Genomic DNA, 18,565 nt, shown 5'->3' with positions numbered 1-18,565 from the left:
TCAATTAGTATCTTTTTGTAACTGATTCGAAATTAGAAATTTGTAACCCAAATCTTACCCTAGAAATTAATGTACCTACATAAGATGTTTTTTAATTATTAAAATAAAAAATAATATATATATGTGATTAATATATACATAATATTAAACTTGTTATACACAGACAGTCCTTACAAATGAAAAACGTTAATACATTCTAAAATAAGAATTTGAATGAATTGACTAAAAAATGGTGTTGAGCATGTTTAGTGAACCCTGTATTTATATAGGTATATATATTAATATTACTATTGAATGTATAAATAAAAATGCGTTTAATTAATGTTCCTACTAGAAACGATTGTCAACAAATATAATTATTATTTATGTGTTTTATGGATATGGAAAAAAAACATAAATTTATATAAATATATTATTATACAATACAATATAATGACAGGAACGAAGGTTACGTACACGACGATGACGATGATAATGATGATAATAGTAATAATAATCATAATAATATATTATATATTATGTAGAGTATCTTCTCTGCGTGTGTGTTTCGTGTCTGTGAATGTGCGCTCGCGCGTGGTGTGTGTGTGCGTGTGTGTGTGTGTTTGTGTGTAAAACCACTTGGGCACAATAATATATAATATGGATAGGTAGGTATATATTATAATGTATAATACGTTTATACGTACATACATAAATACGTATAACGTATAAATATATACATGTACGCGCTTAGCACAGGCCATTTAAATCCCGTTTATTCATGTACAAACACACGTGTTCCATTACATCCGCATGTACGCAATGTATAAATAAGGCCGTTATTTACGATATTATAATATTGTGGCCGACAACAAGTCCGGCCATTTGGTCTCTATTGTTGCGCAAAATTCAAACTTGGTGCGTATATTATATTATTATTATTATCATTATTATTATTATTATTATATTATAATATATTATATGAGTAGTAGGTATAACTATAATAATATCGACCTCTTTAAAACACGCGCGGTACAACACCGCCGCCTCCGCTAGTACCACACTTCCTTCACCTTCATATCCACCTCCACCATAGACGCCGCCACCACCACGACTACCTCCACTTCCGCCGCCGCCACCGCCTCCACCGCACGGCGGCGGCGTAGCTTAAGTCCGCCGAATCGAATGAAGATTGTCTCCCTGGGCTTACCGATTGTGTACAATATGTGTGTGCACGTATATAAACTCCACGGTACACACATGGTTATATTATATTGTATATTATTAGATGTGCGTGTATGCGTATATGTATTATTATTGTGTATATACGTATATAATATGGCAAACACTTCCACCTACGAATTATTATTTTTCTTTTATTTCATAAATTATATAATCATAAAAATAAAAAATAAAAATAAATAAACCTACAAGGCGGAATTGTTATTTTTATAATTAATGCATTTTTTTTACATTCGACCATATGTGTGCTTGTATTTTTCTCTTTTTATTATTATTGCGAATAATACTAAAAAATATACATTTCGTTCGTGTTCGTGTTTATAAATAATATGTTTTATTGCCTCGCACGGTGTTATTATAAACTTTGTTTATTTCACCGTTTCCTGTTGGTAATGGTATAAAAATGGTATTTAGACGTGCAGGAGTCTTCCTCCTTTTAAATATATTTATATATTTATTTATATATGTATAATGTACATATAAAATATATAATCGAAAAACATCTTTATGGTATGGGGTAAAAATAAACGGTAAAACTTTAATAAAAAAGGGTAGCTAGGTAGGGAAATGCTCTAGAATTAATTATAACATAAATATTTCACAATTTGTTTTCGTATATATATATACAAATTATACATATATATAAATATATGATTTTAATATTATAATATTATATAAGCTTGACGAAAATAAAACGTCCTGTAGGCGAAAAAACTTCTGTAATATTTTCGGAGGCGTGCCGGTGGAAACTTTCATTTCTCGCCATTTTATGCAAATAAATAATTTCGAAAAAACACTCAGACGTGAAACAAGTACGTGACGGGTTCTTTTCTGGGAAACAAAAAAAGGGTTCCAAACAAATAACTCCGGGACACGACATAGAGATTGAATGACCCAACGTGTGTTATTCATATTATAACATTATAACGTACATCGATCCGCTGGAAATTAAATAACGAAAAAATATATATTGTCAGAGCAATTTTTAGCCCCCTGATACATACGCGAGCGCGATGGTAACACACACGCGCACACACACACATTGGGCAATGTGAGAGTTCGAAAATTCAATTTGCGGCCCTCCATTTTCTTTTATTATTTTATTATAAGGACCGCCTGTGCGCTGTTGCAATTTCAATTAAATTTATCCCCAACGTATACAGTCTACTTATTATTTTTTTTAATCATACATTTATTATACTAGCGTATACATATATATGTTTTTTATTTAATAATAATAATAATAATAGTAATAATAATAATAATATAATAATAATATAATATGGGCCCCGCATATGGGGGCCTTAATTATACGGACTCCTTTCCTTTATGTTCATTCCCAATCTCCCTCCCTCACCCAATAGTCTATCATTCGAAATCCGTTACAAATACACTGAGATCTAATAATCTATGAGCAAAGGTACTTGCGGAGACTCGAGAAGACCGCAACGGCTGGCCTGGTGTCATCCGAGAAACAATTATCTACAATAATATAAAACCGGTCTGGGGGAAAAATTATAGTTCATAAATTAATGCTATATTTATGATTTATCTCTCGAGCTACACGTGTAGTACTAATTCGTACGTACACGCAATAGTGCATATTTTGGGAGATTATATATATGATTGTATTATTATCGTCATGATAACAAAAGATTATTATAAATATATATTCGCAAGTACATTATGCACTTATGCCAAGACTTTGCGTCTCAACTAATACAATTTACACAATTACGACTTGTATAGTTCCTATATTTAGCAAATATTTTTGTACAATTAATGGAAATCCGTACCTTGGGGAATATATGATAACCAAACTTTAGCATCATGATTTCAACCGATAACTATAGAATAAAGTAGTTGAAAGAAAAATGAAATGTTTCTAATTGAGAAAATATTTTAATTTAAGAACAGATAAGAAGAAAAAAACATAACTCCAACGATTTTGATATAATGTAGCTCACAAGTCACAAATATAATATATTTTGAAACATTAAATTAATATAAATGGATTTAGAAAAAAAGGTTACATACAATACATTATGTATAAAAAAAATAACATATAATAACATAGGTGATACACCTCTTGTACGCCAGCTGTAGTTAATGTACCGGTGACCGAGTATAAATAAATGAGACGGTACGATCGGCTCTAAACGTCTATTATAATAATATATTACGTGCTTTTTTTTTATTATTATTATTATAATTCCAACTGTTACCACTACGTTCCACCTGTCCATGTTATTCAATCAGACGAGTGCATGGAGAAAAATATTTTTTAACGTACAATTTTATAATACCTACATGATATTATTATAGAAAGTTCATACGATTACCATGCATAACCCAAAGACAATAATTATCTGGGTGGACTTAGTGACGACGTCGGGTCGTATGTTGTACAATATTAAAATAACGATAACAATCGCAACGTTATACTGTACTGTAGTTCTTTTGTATTAACCTAATATTTTTTTTCCTATTACCGTATTTATTGTGAAATCAAGTCACAACGGTTATATGGTATTATTTTTCTGGTCATTTTCTTGGCGTAAATTAAATTTACTGTGATTTCAATAACTATAATTAAAGTTATACTCAAATTATTACCATAACTAATACTAAATACAACAGTTTTGATATTTTTCAACAAAAGATATTGTGTAAAATCACGAAACAAATAATTATTAAGAGTAGTGAAGCAACTATATGGATGACTTATTAATACATTTTCACTTTGTTGTTAACTTAAAAAAATATATCTTATAAATTGTTATCCTTTTTGGACGATTGTGTGGCGTAATTTGTTTTTTAGGACTGTGTGAATTTCAAACAACACGTGAAGGTATAACGAAAAAGTTATGATAAAGATTTGATTTTCCTCGTGAAGGGGAATGGCCAATGCGGTATGATAATAAGTTCTTATTTTGGTGTAAGTTCCAATTTGATATTGTTAATTTAAAGACTTGGTTTAAGTAATTACCTAATCATTCTGCAAGTCGTAATTTTCAATAGAATTTAATGTTATAACTAATATTATATCAACAAAATGTATAAGTATATATATATTATATTTTTCTCAATCTTACTTTAAATACTACGAAGTTGAAAATTGTAAGTTACAAAACTTATATTATAATTATTATATAATATGTACATAAGGTATACCTTCCTTCAAATACCAATAGTTTTTTATTTTTTTTTTTAATATTGACGTTTAAGGGAACGCATAACATAATTAAACTCTTACTAAATTAATGTCCCTACACGTAAATTTAAAGATCCTAAGTCCACACAATAAAGTATATGAACGGTTAGCGTGTTTGGCGTAAAATATCGACGATGAATAATTACGGTGTTTGGCCAGTTTTTTTTATTATTATTATTATTTTCGAAGTGAGGGGTGCGCGCTTATATCCAACAACACACAAGCCTTTTTTTTTGACAATAAATAATAACCAAGGGACTTCCTCCAATTATACAAAGAGTGCAGCCGTCGCTTCTGCGTTCGCAATTTCCTTTATTAAATGTAAATCGATCGTTAATTGTTTATTCGGTCGACGCTCATAGCTCGTTTTCCGCCCCGAAAACTTGTATATAACTGAAGAGAATTATTTATTGGTTTTACCAGTCGTAAATTTTAAAAAGAAAAGTTTTGGCTGCCGCCGGCATTCGCGAAGTCCGCTAAGCCAACGGTGGCCGGATAGGGTGAGTGGTGTAGAGAACAGAAAATGGTTTAACTTAATTCGATTAATTAGTATTGGTAAATAATAAATTTAGAACAAAACTCGCCACCTTCCGGCATATCTACTGATGGCGGTGAACTTACTAAAAGTTAGGTTGGGTCGACTAGAAATGTAGCTTGAATGGTTGTTATTATTATTTTTCATTTCACCTTTATAAGATTGTTTTTTCTTTTTCTATCTAGGAAATCATTATCCTAGACATATTATAAGAAGAGTTTTTAGAGACATAACAGTCGACGACAGCGGTAATTAAAATAATCCAAACAGCCGGAAGAACGAGGGAGAGCATTGTTTCGCATATATAATTGTAATAAACCCACATTTCCCCTTTTCCTATAGTTACAACGCCATAATACGTATATAACCAAGATCAACCGTTGTTATATCTAAGCATTGAATTTTTTTTTAAATCATACCGAATGAGAGTGAACATATGAGAACATCAATACTAGAGTTCCTAATTATAATTTAAAATATTAAACTCCTCATAACTGATGAGTATACTAATTTAAGTTCAGTTTTCAATATTAACAAATATTACTTCTATATATATATATATATATCCTAGGTTAACATTAAACAAGATCTGCATGAACTCAAAATTTAAATTAATGAGGAAATTTAAACGACCGTAGGGGTTTTATTAGATGAGGTATTTAATACAGTTTACTCTTCGTGGATCGCAGCAATTCAAAATTCTAGAGGGTATTATGTAATTAATAACTTGGTAATATTTACTAAAAGTATAAGAGCAATATAAAAATATTACACAAGAATAATATTACTGAATAATCGGAAAATGTTTATTTTAAAATGTGAACATGCTTTAAACCCATTTAAGTTTTTAGGTACCTACAAAGTTTTTTTTGTATTAGAAAAAATAAGTATTGATAAAATAATTTTTGTATATAGGTAATATTTATTTATTGATTTAGAAACTTGAAGTAGGTATTGTACAAATTTATGTATACATTTTTTAAAGAATATTGTTTGCATTGTGTAATAAAAATAAGAAACTCTAAAAGAGAATTGCTATCCGCAGTGTGACATAAATGTATAGTAATTAAAATTAATGCTGGACGTTTTTTTAAATTTTTTTATTATTATTCTTTTATTGGAAGTAATTAACTTTAACGAGTTTAATTGTTGGCACAAATGTCACATCCCCGTTTCGCCATCCGCTTATTATTATTAGTTGTTTTCTTTTAATTGCTAAGTATAAATTAATTCCAATTAATATAATAAGAGATCATAAGGAGAGCGCGATATAAATCCACACAAAAGCCTATTTCTTTATTTTGCTAGGATGTAAGATTTTTTATAGATTCATGTGCGGTACGCTTATTTTTTGGCAAGTTCATTATTTGAAAATTTAAAGATTATTTTCAGTTACATCGTGGAATTTGTTATATTTAATTATTTTGTATTACTCATAAGGTATTATGTGTAAAACACATTATCGTGTGCATCATGTATATACAATTATAAATATGATTAGTTAAAATGGAATAATATATTATAACGAACAATAAAAAAGAAATTTTTTTAATATAAATAAATCATTTATAAGAAGATATAATATAAAACAACATACAAGGAAATAAAAGATAAACGTACATCGTTTTATTAGGTACTTATTAGATATTAGTTATTATTCCTAGTATTAACAATAATCCTTATAGTAAAATAAATGTATATAAATAAAAAATAAATTATATCTTTCAATAATTATTTTTATATTATTTTACATTATGACATAGGTATTTGTCATTAAATAGTTTTCCAGGTACCGTATGAACGACAGCATTAGTGGCAACGAGAAAAATGATGATTTATAAATGTGCGTATATTTTCATTGACAAGCATTTAATTTTTTGACACGTGTCAAACAATTGACAGCAGTATAGATAATTCTAAATGTATTAGAACATATGCGTACCAACCATGAGTTCAATTAACATTTTAAAGGCATTTTAACATTTCATATTATATGAAATGAAATAGGACGTGTTTGCAACTCACATCTTAAAACAATTCTTAAATTTAATTAACATAATATTTTAATTTTTTTTTATATTTGAATAATATTACAATGACACTAAAATAATACAATCTAAATTATTTTATGATTCCTTATCTGTTCTACTTTATATACATGCAACCGCCTGGGGCTTTAGGGATTTATCATTTGATATGAATTTTAACCAAGTCTAAAGTTAAGACTGATATTCACAGAACACGCCTTCATTCTCTTTTTCTCTCTGATTATTGTTATAATAATAATAATAATAATAATAATAATAATAATAATTATTATTATTATTATTATTTTAATGAAAACATTCAAAATCCACATTTATAGTGACAACAATAATGGTGATCAATGAATATTTCGGACAAAAGTAATTTAACGGCAACAATGTCCTCGGAAAACAAGAGCTGCATTCTAAATTAATCGAGGCTAATTTTTGAACAGAATATAAATAATGGAAAAACTTGTCATCCACTAATGTCCTCTTATAGTAATAATAATAATAATAATAATAATAATAATAATAATAATAATGATAAATTATTAATTAAAAATCACAATCATAAAGGCTAATCGGTCTCCACGTAACAACAGTTATATTTTATGGTTTTATATGAATTCCCTACACAAACTGCGCCGTTCACAGCCATTGTCGTAAAAATATTTATCAATGTCTGCCATGAGGTTAGTAAAAGAAAGTATTTACTATTTATAATATGAATATTTCGAAATTAGTCTTTATACAATTAGCATAATTTAAATGTATTATTGTTAATCTATGTAAATGGTTATAGTTATTAAACCCGTTGGGTACCTATTTCGTTCAGAATAAAAACGTATGTTTTGATATTTTATGTCTAAGGTATAACGACAACAGTGAGTCCTTTTATAACTGCAGACGACGAATATATTATTAAACTGACTATTGTCACGCCAAAGTTAGATGAAAAAGTTGAAATTCTAATCAAAATGTGACAAAAATATAGCTAGTCAACATATCATACCGTTGGTCATTAATCTACACAGCTAATTGTTTAAAAAATGATGGAATAACAATAAAACTAAAAAATTTTCCATATATATCTCAGAAGATGAATTCAAAAAAACAAAAGCAACCTAAAAGGTATATAATCTCTACCGGGTTCGTTTCTAATTTTTTTTTTGGTTTATTTTGTAAATTTAACCTGTCCTGTAATCAATATATTTTCCATAGCATATGCCTACATTATAATGCATATAATATACATTAATATATTATATACGTTTTCTGCCCTGGACAACGTGATAATAAATATTTATAATATTCATCACACTGCAGCATGGATTTGTGTATAAATCTGAATAAAATATTCCACGAAAAAAAAAAACAATGTTTTAATTAAAACTATAGTTGGTACCAGCCTTTAGGGGTTTTAATCTCTATCACTGTGCCGGGAAACAGCATAGCCGAAGGTTTGTTTTTTTAGTTTAAAGTTTTACAAATTCCAGAAATTAAGTTTAATTTGTTTAAATAAATAAGCCCCCCAATCAGCTTTTACGAGAAAAGGGAACTGGTCGAAGAGATAATTGTATTACAAAAGAAAACTCTTCGTTTTTATTCTGTTAAAATTATAATAAAATTTCCAGATACACAACCAACCCTCCGTCCAGCGATTCCAGGAAGAGGATATACTACAGACATGGGATAGGTATAAATTAAATTTATTGATCTTTGCATATTATAATAATATTATATTATGTATTATAATTTATAATAAAAATATAAAAACAAAATAAATGGAATGCATGGAATTCATCATGATGGTTCAAATAACATTATAATGTTCCTTACTATCATCATATACATAATAATATATAGGTACATATAATTTAATAACTCGTGTTTCATACTTAATCAAAATGAGGTTTTAGAAATTGAAAAAAATTAAAAATTATTGGGTATTAACGTTTGAAATTGACCAGCCGAGTCCAATATACGTAGGTTGTAATCTACGTTCTAACAATTATTTTTTTCATCAGGACTTAGGAGACCAGCTTCGTGATTCATACTCTATAATAGGCATTATATTTTACAATTACGATTATTATTTTTTATGTCTGCATAATATAAGACAATAAGAAAGAATTCAATTTGAATCTGAAACGTTATAGCATGTAAAAATAACTATATTTTTTATGTAAACGGCAGAAAAATTAAATATATAAGTATTAAGTACCTACTGAGACAACTTATTTTGTATCCACCATAAAAATATATAAGCATCATAAGTGCCTATGTACAATATTTATTTTATAATATAAAACATTAGTTTTCGGCAAAATATATGAAAATTAATGTCGGCAGATAACAATATTAAAATGAATGTAAACGCCATTTGTATTTTGTTGGCAGCATAATTTGTCAAATATACATACCTTTAGGTCATAACAGCCTAGTAATAAATGTTCTGTTTCCCACGAACATAAATATAAAACAATAGGCTATGTATTATTATTATTGGATTGGCCTACATTGTGGTATTGCAAAATACTTAACATAATAACAATGATAAAAAAATACTTGGGCTACCGGAGATTTATAAAATAAATTATTTATGAATTTTGCTGATGGTTGTGTTTATAATAAATTTAGGCGTTATTTGCAATCCGAACGGAAGTTTACTTATTCTTAGGCATTAATTATTTACGAAAAACACAAAACCGATTCGTTTAGGTCAGTACAAAACAGCTCGATATACAGACGTCTGTCGTATTCCGTTTACAACATAAGGCACATATTATATATTTCCTCTTTTTCATTCACTCTCTTTCTCTCACACACACACACTTCTCTCTTATTTTTCTTTCGTCGTAAAAATAAATGAAACGACTCAACTCGGTGATTGATTTTCATAAAGAATGGATTGTTATCAAAAAATGCATTACATATTATGAAGTATGAAAACAAATAATTGCATAAAATATTAAAACGATTATCAAATAATTGTCACCACCGGAATTCAAATGAAAATCCGATAATTACATAGTACTAGGCTTATAACATTTTTGTTTATAGTTTTTTTTATCTCGGGAAAGATGTTACAGAGGCTCAAAAATTACATATTCATAACCGGCTATGAATATTCATTCTTTCGTAAAGTTCGGATAATGTCGACTTTCGCCAAATGATAATAAAAATTATAATAAAAATGGAGTAATGCTTTGTGTTGTGATTCCGAGCATTAAATATATATATAATATGATGAGAATTATAAAAATATAATCGTTGTCGTCCTCGAAGTGATTTCTGAAAAATATAGCTACTGTTCCTATTTTGTATTCATCTCTTTCCATAGCAGTTTTACAATTTTTATTTTGTATGTTAAAACAGATCTAAAAATACGAGATCAAAGTTTTGTATGGAATTTGAGAACAAAAAAATTATTGATTATTAAAAAAACATCTCTTTTGATCTATCCAAAAATTATAAACTGAATTAGAATATGTATATTATTGTATATAGCATCCATTATATAATACACGTGTATTATATTATATATCCATACACACTTTACGGACGATTAAAGTCAAGTACGTACATTCATTCAGAGTTATATACATTACACGATGAAAAAAAACGTGGAATCAAAAACACGAAGTTTACAGCCACAACTTGTAGGTCAGGGGTAAACACGACGGGAAAGGGGATGCTATTTCCAAACTTCTAAGGATCCTTATAGCTTTTTCTACGCAATTCATTTTATCTCGCCTTGTAAAGGTGTTTTTACAGCCGGCAGCTTTTTAAAATTAATTTCAATTTGACGCTTAAGACTAAAATCACAATTATTTTATATAACAATAAAAAAATAAATAGTTTACAAGGCTGCATTTGATTTATTTTTTTGTTATAGTAAATATGTCTGACAGAATTTCGTTTAATATAATAAACATAAATATGGTTCAAAAACAAGTCATTAAGATTTAAAATTCACTCAGAAAGAGAATTTTTTACCTTTAGCACATTATCTCTTAGGTCGGTTTAAATTACCATCCAGTGAACATATATCTATATACCTACTAAATAATTCAACGTAACACACCACACACGACAAGTGTATTGTTCAACGAAAAGTTTAAACGCTTCATGAACACATTCCCGAACCACTTAAAGCAAAAAGAATAGCAACGATTTTTCGAAAAACTGACTTTTATTACATTTTAATCTTTAATTGTTTCATTATATTATACAGTGTAATGTAGTATACATATACATTCATTCTTTTCACTGTACGAATACAGGTTACAAAATATTCTGAAATCAAATAATTGTAGAAAAGATTATATAAAATTATATATTTTTCAGAATTATTATAAAATTTTCTAGCAAGTATAGGTATTTTAGTACCTAATGTTCAAATAAATATTTTGAAATCTACTAGATGAACCCTCAACAAGTTACTCAGTTAGAAAAAACGCAACTCTTATGAATAATAGAATACATAAAAAAAACTGAACAATTTGACAATTAGTGTGAACTGAATTTTCCTCCTACCTACCGTCTGTAAAAAAAAAACACATTGCACGGATACTTAAGAAATAAAAATAGAAATTTTTAAAATCGGCTGCGAGTGTTTAAGCCCGAAGATCGTTAATAGATATTAATAACGTCATAGACTTACTGGTTGCATACAATACAGTTAGAAAGAAAAATGATGACATTTTTATTTGTATTATTGCAAGCTTAAGAAGCAGAAGTATCGAAAACGACAAAAGAAAACCACCAATGCAATACATATGATAATGAGCAATTTGCATAGTATCTATGTAAATATGTAATATATATGGATAAATATCTATTATATAATATTATACGTTCGAGAACCTGGGATATCACTAATAAGTAATAACATAATAATTCAATGAATTTGTTATTTTATCGATATAATTTAGCCAATAATTTAATTGATAAAAAAATTAAAATAAATACTATTGATAAATTATAAATAATTACTGAATTTTATCTTGTACAGGTTATATACCTTTATCGTCTGACATTTTTATATTCAACTATTATTTTTATTTTGTACATTAATTTTAAAATAAATATTTTCTATATTATTATTTATAGTGATAAAAGGAAGAAAATGCGGAAGAACACGCGCACGCATACAATTTAAATATAAAAAGAAGGCGGAGAGAAAAAATTAACATTGCGGGGTGGAATGGGGGCTCGGGTGAAAGCTTCGAAAAGTTGTGTGAACGAAATTACGGTGTCGGGGGAGGCGTCGGTGGTGGCGAGCGGTGACGTCACTATATACACGGAGGCGCATTCTGCCATTGTTATTGTTATATTAATAATAATAATAAATAGGGTTAACGGGCGGGCGTGCGGGCGGGCGGGTGGTTCAGGCAATAAATTCAACTTGCCTCATTTAACTACGACTAGCGAGTGAGGGGGAGTGTGAGAGGCAGGCGGCGTGGAAGGGAGGGAAGGAGGAAGAGGAGAGAAAGAGAGAGAGAGAGATGAAAATATATATATAATATACATATTTTATTTATATATATAAACAGTGAGAATGAGGGGAAGAGGAGAGTATGCTCTTCAATCAATAACTCCTTTTAAACGTGTTATTACATATTACACACACACACACACACACACACACATACACTCACACTGTGTGGTCCGTTATTTATACCATAAAATATAATATACATTATACATAATATATATAAAGATAAATATATATATATATATGACTTAAAATAGATGTTGTCCCGGACGGGAGAGAAATGGGTAAAAAAAACCTTCGGAATAAAATATTAATAAATAATAATAAATGGTAAAATACAATGCTAAACGAGACGATTGTATTATTTAGAAGAAGATAATATTAAATATAAATATGAAGAAAAATAACTCACTCTTTCTTCCTCGCGTATCATCTCGGCGATGCCCGGCTTTATCTCCATATCGTCAGCCACGCTGCTCGGCGGTGGTATCGATGACGATGATGACGACGACGACGAAGCGGACGAGGCGGACGGCGGCATGGCTTGCGGTGCCGGTGGCTGTTGTGACGACTGCTGTTGCTGTTGTTGTTGATGTTGTTGCTGCTGCTGTTGCTGCTGCTGATGTTGTTGTTGTTGTTGTTGCTGTTGTTGTTGTTGTTGTTGTTGTTGCTGCTGCTGCTGTTGTTGCTGCTGCTGCTGCTGCTGCTGGTGGTGGTGCTGGTGCACGTGCGACTGCACCTGCTGCTGATGATGGGGGGCCGGGGGAGGCGGCATGTGGTGCAGATTGAGCGGCGTGTCCGTGGCCGACGATCCCATGTCGGACATGACCGACTCTGGGCTGGCCGCCGGTGGAGACAGTCTGTGGCGCTTGCGGGCTGGCTGTTTGGGAGATTCGGGAGCTACAGTCGTGGGCGTCACCACGGTGGCCGCGGCCTGTGGTTCACATCCACCGCCGCCGGTGAGTTGTTCGTTGCTGACGTCGGCCAGACCGCGGACTTTCAGAGTCTCGGCCACGCGTAACAGAGGGCCAATCTGTTCCTGGTAAACGTTTATTTCACCCTTGTACATAAAATCGACGACGGCCCTTAACTCAGGCCACTGGACGTCTTTCAGTATGACGATTGGGTGCTTACACTTGTTCTCGGCCAGCATGCTCTGGAAATACGGGCTACACGCGGACAGCACGATCTTGTGCGCTTTGAGCGTGTGACCGTCGCAGGCGATCGTCACATCCACGAACGTGCCGTTCTGCAGCAGTTGGTCGAACACGTTGGTCAGATTACTCTGGTAGTTGTTCCACCGCAAGCAGAACTGCTGGTTGCCGGAACTGCCGGTCGCGCCGCAAGTCTTCTCGGCTGCCGCCGACGACAAGTCTTTGGAGCCGTTACTTGGTTGCATGGTGGCGGAGGCGGAGAGATGCTGCTGCTTCGGTACGCGACTATTCGGACGGACTGTCGAGAAAAAAATTTCGGCGCGAAATTGAAAAAAATCAGGAGCTTATAAATAACGACAGTTGCGGATGGGGAAAAAAAAAATTTTAAATAACAAAGTTCGCACCTCTGAGCACACGTTTTTTTATCAACTCGAAAACGGTAGACAAAAGCGCGCGCGCGTGACGGACGAGAGCACCGGTCGCGGCGGAACTGACTGTAGTCGCGTCGGGTGCCGCGTTTGGCAGGCTGGTAGGCGGGCGGCTGGCTGTTTGGCGGCGGCGGTGGCGCGCGCTGACGAAAACGCCGGTCGCGGCGGGTGCCCGTGCCACGGCCGCAGTGTGACCAGAGGCCACCGAACGAAATTACAGTACTTGTGTGTGCTGTCTTCTCTACACGCCGTACGGCATAAAAATAAATTAAAAAAGTCCGCGTTCTGCAACTCTGTTATTAATATTTATTTTTATTTTATCGTAACACGCCTTGCCTTGTTTATAAAATTACCCTCCACCGGGTTGGTTTTACGATAAAATCGTTAATTGTTATACGAATCAAATAATAAGAGCATATAAATAACACACTACAGGTGTTGTTATATACCTACAAGGACCAAAATGTATTACTATATTATTTAAATTAAAAAAAATCTTTTCCTGTGTAGATATTGTCTCTATAACTGTAGGTATACTTTTTTTTTAAATACAAGATTCATGTAAGTACTTACACGTCATATAAATATTTCATAACAAATAATTTTTTCAATACCTAGATAACATTTGTAACTTGCGACATCGTAAACGATCATTTTTGTTCTATTTAGTTATGTACCTTCTAGGTATCAATTTCTTAATTTATTTGTTTAAAAAAGTATATCTGTTATTTAAATACCACAAATTCAAATACTCGATATAACATATAACATTGCATGCATCGTTATAAGTAGGTACATTAAACATAATTTTCATACTTAAAAAAATGATTAAAATAATCACATTTATACTTATTTTTTTAATTCATAATGATAAACTATAACGAACAAAAATTCTGTTTTTTTATGAAAACAAAATATTCCTATTATATAATTGTATTCTATTGTGCATTGGTAACGTATATTCATACATTATTGATTTATTATTTTAAATTAAACACATTTAAAATTAAAATGTTATAAACGAATACTCAATGTTTTTTTTTTTTTAATGGGTTCTATTGAAATATTATTAAAGAGTAAAAGAGTTCCAGGAATTTTGTCAGAATTGTATTTTAATCGGATTTATTTGGAGTGAAAATTATAATAATTGTGAAATATAATATTAATTATTAATATATTATACAATAGTTCTTAACTTATTCAAATGTAAAATCGTATTTCCTAATTTAAATTACAAATATCTACATAAAATATACATTTTAAGATAATTAACTTTTGAAGAAAATGAATATAAATAATTTAAAGATCAAATATGTAAACATTTCATTAAAATATGTTTTATTGAGTAAAGGAAAATATTTGTTTGGAGCTAATCAAAATTTTAATATTGAATAAAATAAGTAAACCATAGACATCGTATTTTCACTATATATTTTTACGGAAATACATAGTTAGGTATACCTAAATATTATGTCGGTAGGTACTATGCAAGGTATTATGCTATAGAATATACTATTAATTAAAAATATTTAACTAAAATTTAAGATGTTTAAGATTGAAGTTTTTTTTTGTTTTTGAATAATTATTTATCAGATAAAATTAATTTTTTGGTTAGTATTTTAAATTGTCTAATGTTATTTATCTATAGGTAATAATATATACACAATACATAAATTATTACACATTATTATATACTCAAGCTAAACATTTTTTTTATTAATTTTATAAATTAAAAAATATCTATATTATACTTATAGGTGTTAGGTATATCACTATGTATAGTTATATAATATTAAATAAATAATACAATTTACAAAAAGTAATACAAGAAATTGTAGATGTAACTATATATTTTTAACAACTATGTATACATTTATTAAAAAAGTAGTTTGAAATTTGAAAAATTAATTTTTCTACAAGAAGTTTTTTTTTTAATATTGTTATTTATTTATTTTTACATTGTACCTATTACAAAATGCCATTGTTGAGATTAGCAATGGGTGTGCATACTCAGCATGAATAAGCTAACCCAAACAAAACAAAAAATTAAAATTATTAATGATGTTGTCATTTACAAAATTTGTTTGGTTTTATTCTTGTAGATAAAAAATTATTTATATTTTAAATATAAATATTGCAATTTAAAATAAATACAATTTTGGAAGAGGTAATTAATGTTTCTAGTATTATTTACAGCTGCTGTAAAATAATGTATACTTACATATACAACTTATAAATCAAATATATTTGCAATAAAAAATTGCATACCTACACAATATATACATAGCTGATTTCATCGAGATTTAATTGTATTTAAAAATTGTAATATTTATTTTTGTTCACCAAATTTGAAAATGTATTTTAAAAGCTTTTATATAATATATAATAATATATCTATCTACAGTAAAAATGTATTATTTTACAACACAAAATAACATGATTCATATAATATAGTATATTTTTTAATTGATATGTTTAATATATTGTGTTCAATAGAGATTGCTTAATTGTAATAATTATTAAATTAAATTGTTTTTTCAGTCCAGTATTATTGAGGAAGGAAATTAAGTTTTTCGAGATATCTGAGGCTATGATGGCTTCTTAATATCGATTATATTTAAATTTTAAATAACGGTAAAAAAGATTGTTTTATTTCTTTATGTTAACTTACAATATTACACAAAATAAAACTATCGTAAATAAATATGTATCATGTCTATAATATTATACTCATTATATACATATAAGTGATAAGAAATTATTAATAAAGATACAAATCTATATTAATCTTTCATTTAAAGAAAATAATAATTAGTATTTTTCACATTTTAGATTCAGAGTGGAGTCATGTATTGATTTTATAATGATGAATGCATTTTTCTTATATTTGAGTCTGTAAACACGATAAGTATCGAAGTATGCTTTGATTTTCCACTTTGAGGGTGGCTGATAACAAATATAAAGTAGTTGGTACTATTGAGAGGACAGATTTGAAAATTCTCCGTACTTAAACGAGAAATGCTCAAATGCATAAAAATACTCAAAATCAGTTTTTTACAAAATAGATTTTGTTTTTTTGGTGTAACTCAAAAACAAATAATTACAAAAGATAATTGACATTTTTACCAAATGTTTTATTAGCATTTCCTGTATAAACTAACATTATTAAAATATTTTGACTTTTTTAAACTTATTTAAAGATATTTTTAATCTTCAATTTTTTTTCTATAAATAAATGTCGATAACATAATTTTGATTGGATCAAAATGTTTGAAAATTCAATGAGAGGCTACTCCTTATAAGTTGTTATAATAGCAGTTTTAAAACGTCAATCATACATATTGTTATTATGTTTAATTTTTTTTATAAGCATTTAAAGTTTATATTGTTACAAAGATTCGTCAAAATCAGGAAAATTGAATCTATGCTACCTTTGCAAAAAAATTGAATTATGGTCGAAACCCTTCAAACAAACACAGATATAATGTTTTTACCTTCAAGTTTCATAATGGGTTGATTCACTCTAATCTTTAAGCCAACAAAGCTAAACGTGATCTGCTGAGCATAAATTTGCTATGTTACTCACTTGCAAGACGGAGACAACAATAATGTCTGCGCAGCGTCTTCTTAATAATATTGGCTGACCAGTGACAGACAATCTTCACTCAGAATAATTTTTCATATACAATGGTATATCATTAATTTCAAATTGAAGTAATTGAACACATCCACTAAAGTTCCCCATGCTAAAGTGGTACCCACTTGCCGCTTTTTTAAATTCGAAATTTCTGAAATTTAAAATTTGGTTACCTATAATGGCAGTCATTTTGGCTATCGACTAAATATCAAAAATTGATTGCATTTTATTGTATTCTTTACATTCTAAGTAAGCGAGTAAGCTTAGGTTGTATGACAAATAAAAATGTTTAAAGATATACCTACCTGCCCAATATAAATTATTTATTTGTGGTTATTTGTGAGACGGTATATTATACACTACATTATGTACTATATAGGTATTATAATTATATGTATTATTCTACCTATTGCATTGGTATCCAATGACCTTTTAATTTTCAATAATTACTAGCTACTAGGTAGGTACTAATATATAATATAATCAATACTATTTTCTCATTTACTCAGTATTTAGTTGTCATGGTTTTATTATTTTAAATATTCTGTGTCCTCTGATATTAAGCAAACGAGTATACCTAAACAACAATTAAACTGTAAAGATACATATCAATAAATATTTGAGCTAACATATTAAATGCGGTATAGTATTACTTATTGTTACGTATACCTACTACGTATACTGCATATATTTATATAAGATGTAACTTTCAACAATATACGAAACAATTATATACAAGTACTTGATACCTACATAAATATTGAAGTGTTTTCAAGCTTCGGCAAAAAAAAAATGTATAATAATGTCAGACAATATTGAAGAATGTGTAAAAATTTTCCATCTTGAGAT

General features: G+C 29.4%; 1 protein-coding gene across 1 annotated transcript in view; it reads right to left on the bottom strand.

Annotated features, from left to right (window-relative positions):
• LOC111036147 (protein bric-a-brac 1-like) overlaps positions 1-14,175 on the bottom strand; it is a 41,284-nt gene extending 27,109 nt beyond the window's left edge. Inside the window, exon 1 of the mRNA XM_022318066.1 lies at positions 12,910-14,175. Within this exon, the coding sequence (XP_022173758.1) occupies positions 12,910-13,896 (987 nt within the window). The 5' untranslated portion in view covers positions 13,897-14,175. The remainder of the gene's footprint in view (positions 1-12,909) is intronic.
• Positions 14,176-18,565: the final 4,390 nt, after the last annotated feature.

The sequence above is a fragment of the Myzus persicae genome, unplaced genomic scaffold (genome assembly GCF_001856785.1).
Source record: "Myzus persicae strain clone G006 unplaced genomic scaffold, MPER_G0061.0, whole genome shotgun sequence".
NCBI classification, from domain to species: domain Eukaryota; kingdom Metazoa; phylum Arthropoda; class Insecta; order Hemiptera; family Aphididae; genus Myzus; species Myzus persicae.
Note: the sequence above shows the minus strand (reverse complement) of the source record. Positions and strands in the feature narration are given on the sequence as shown.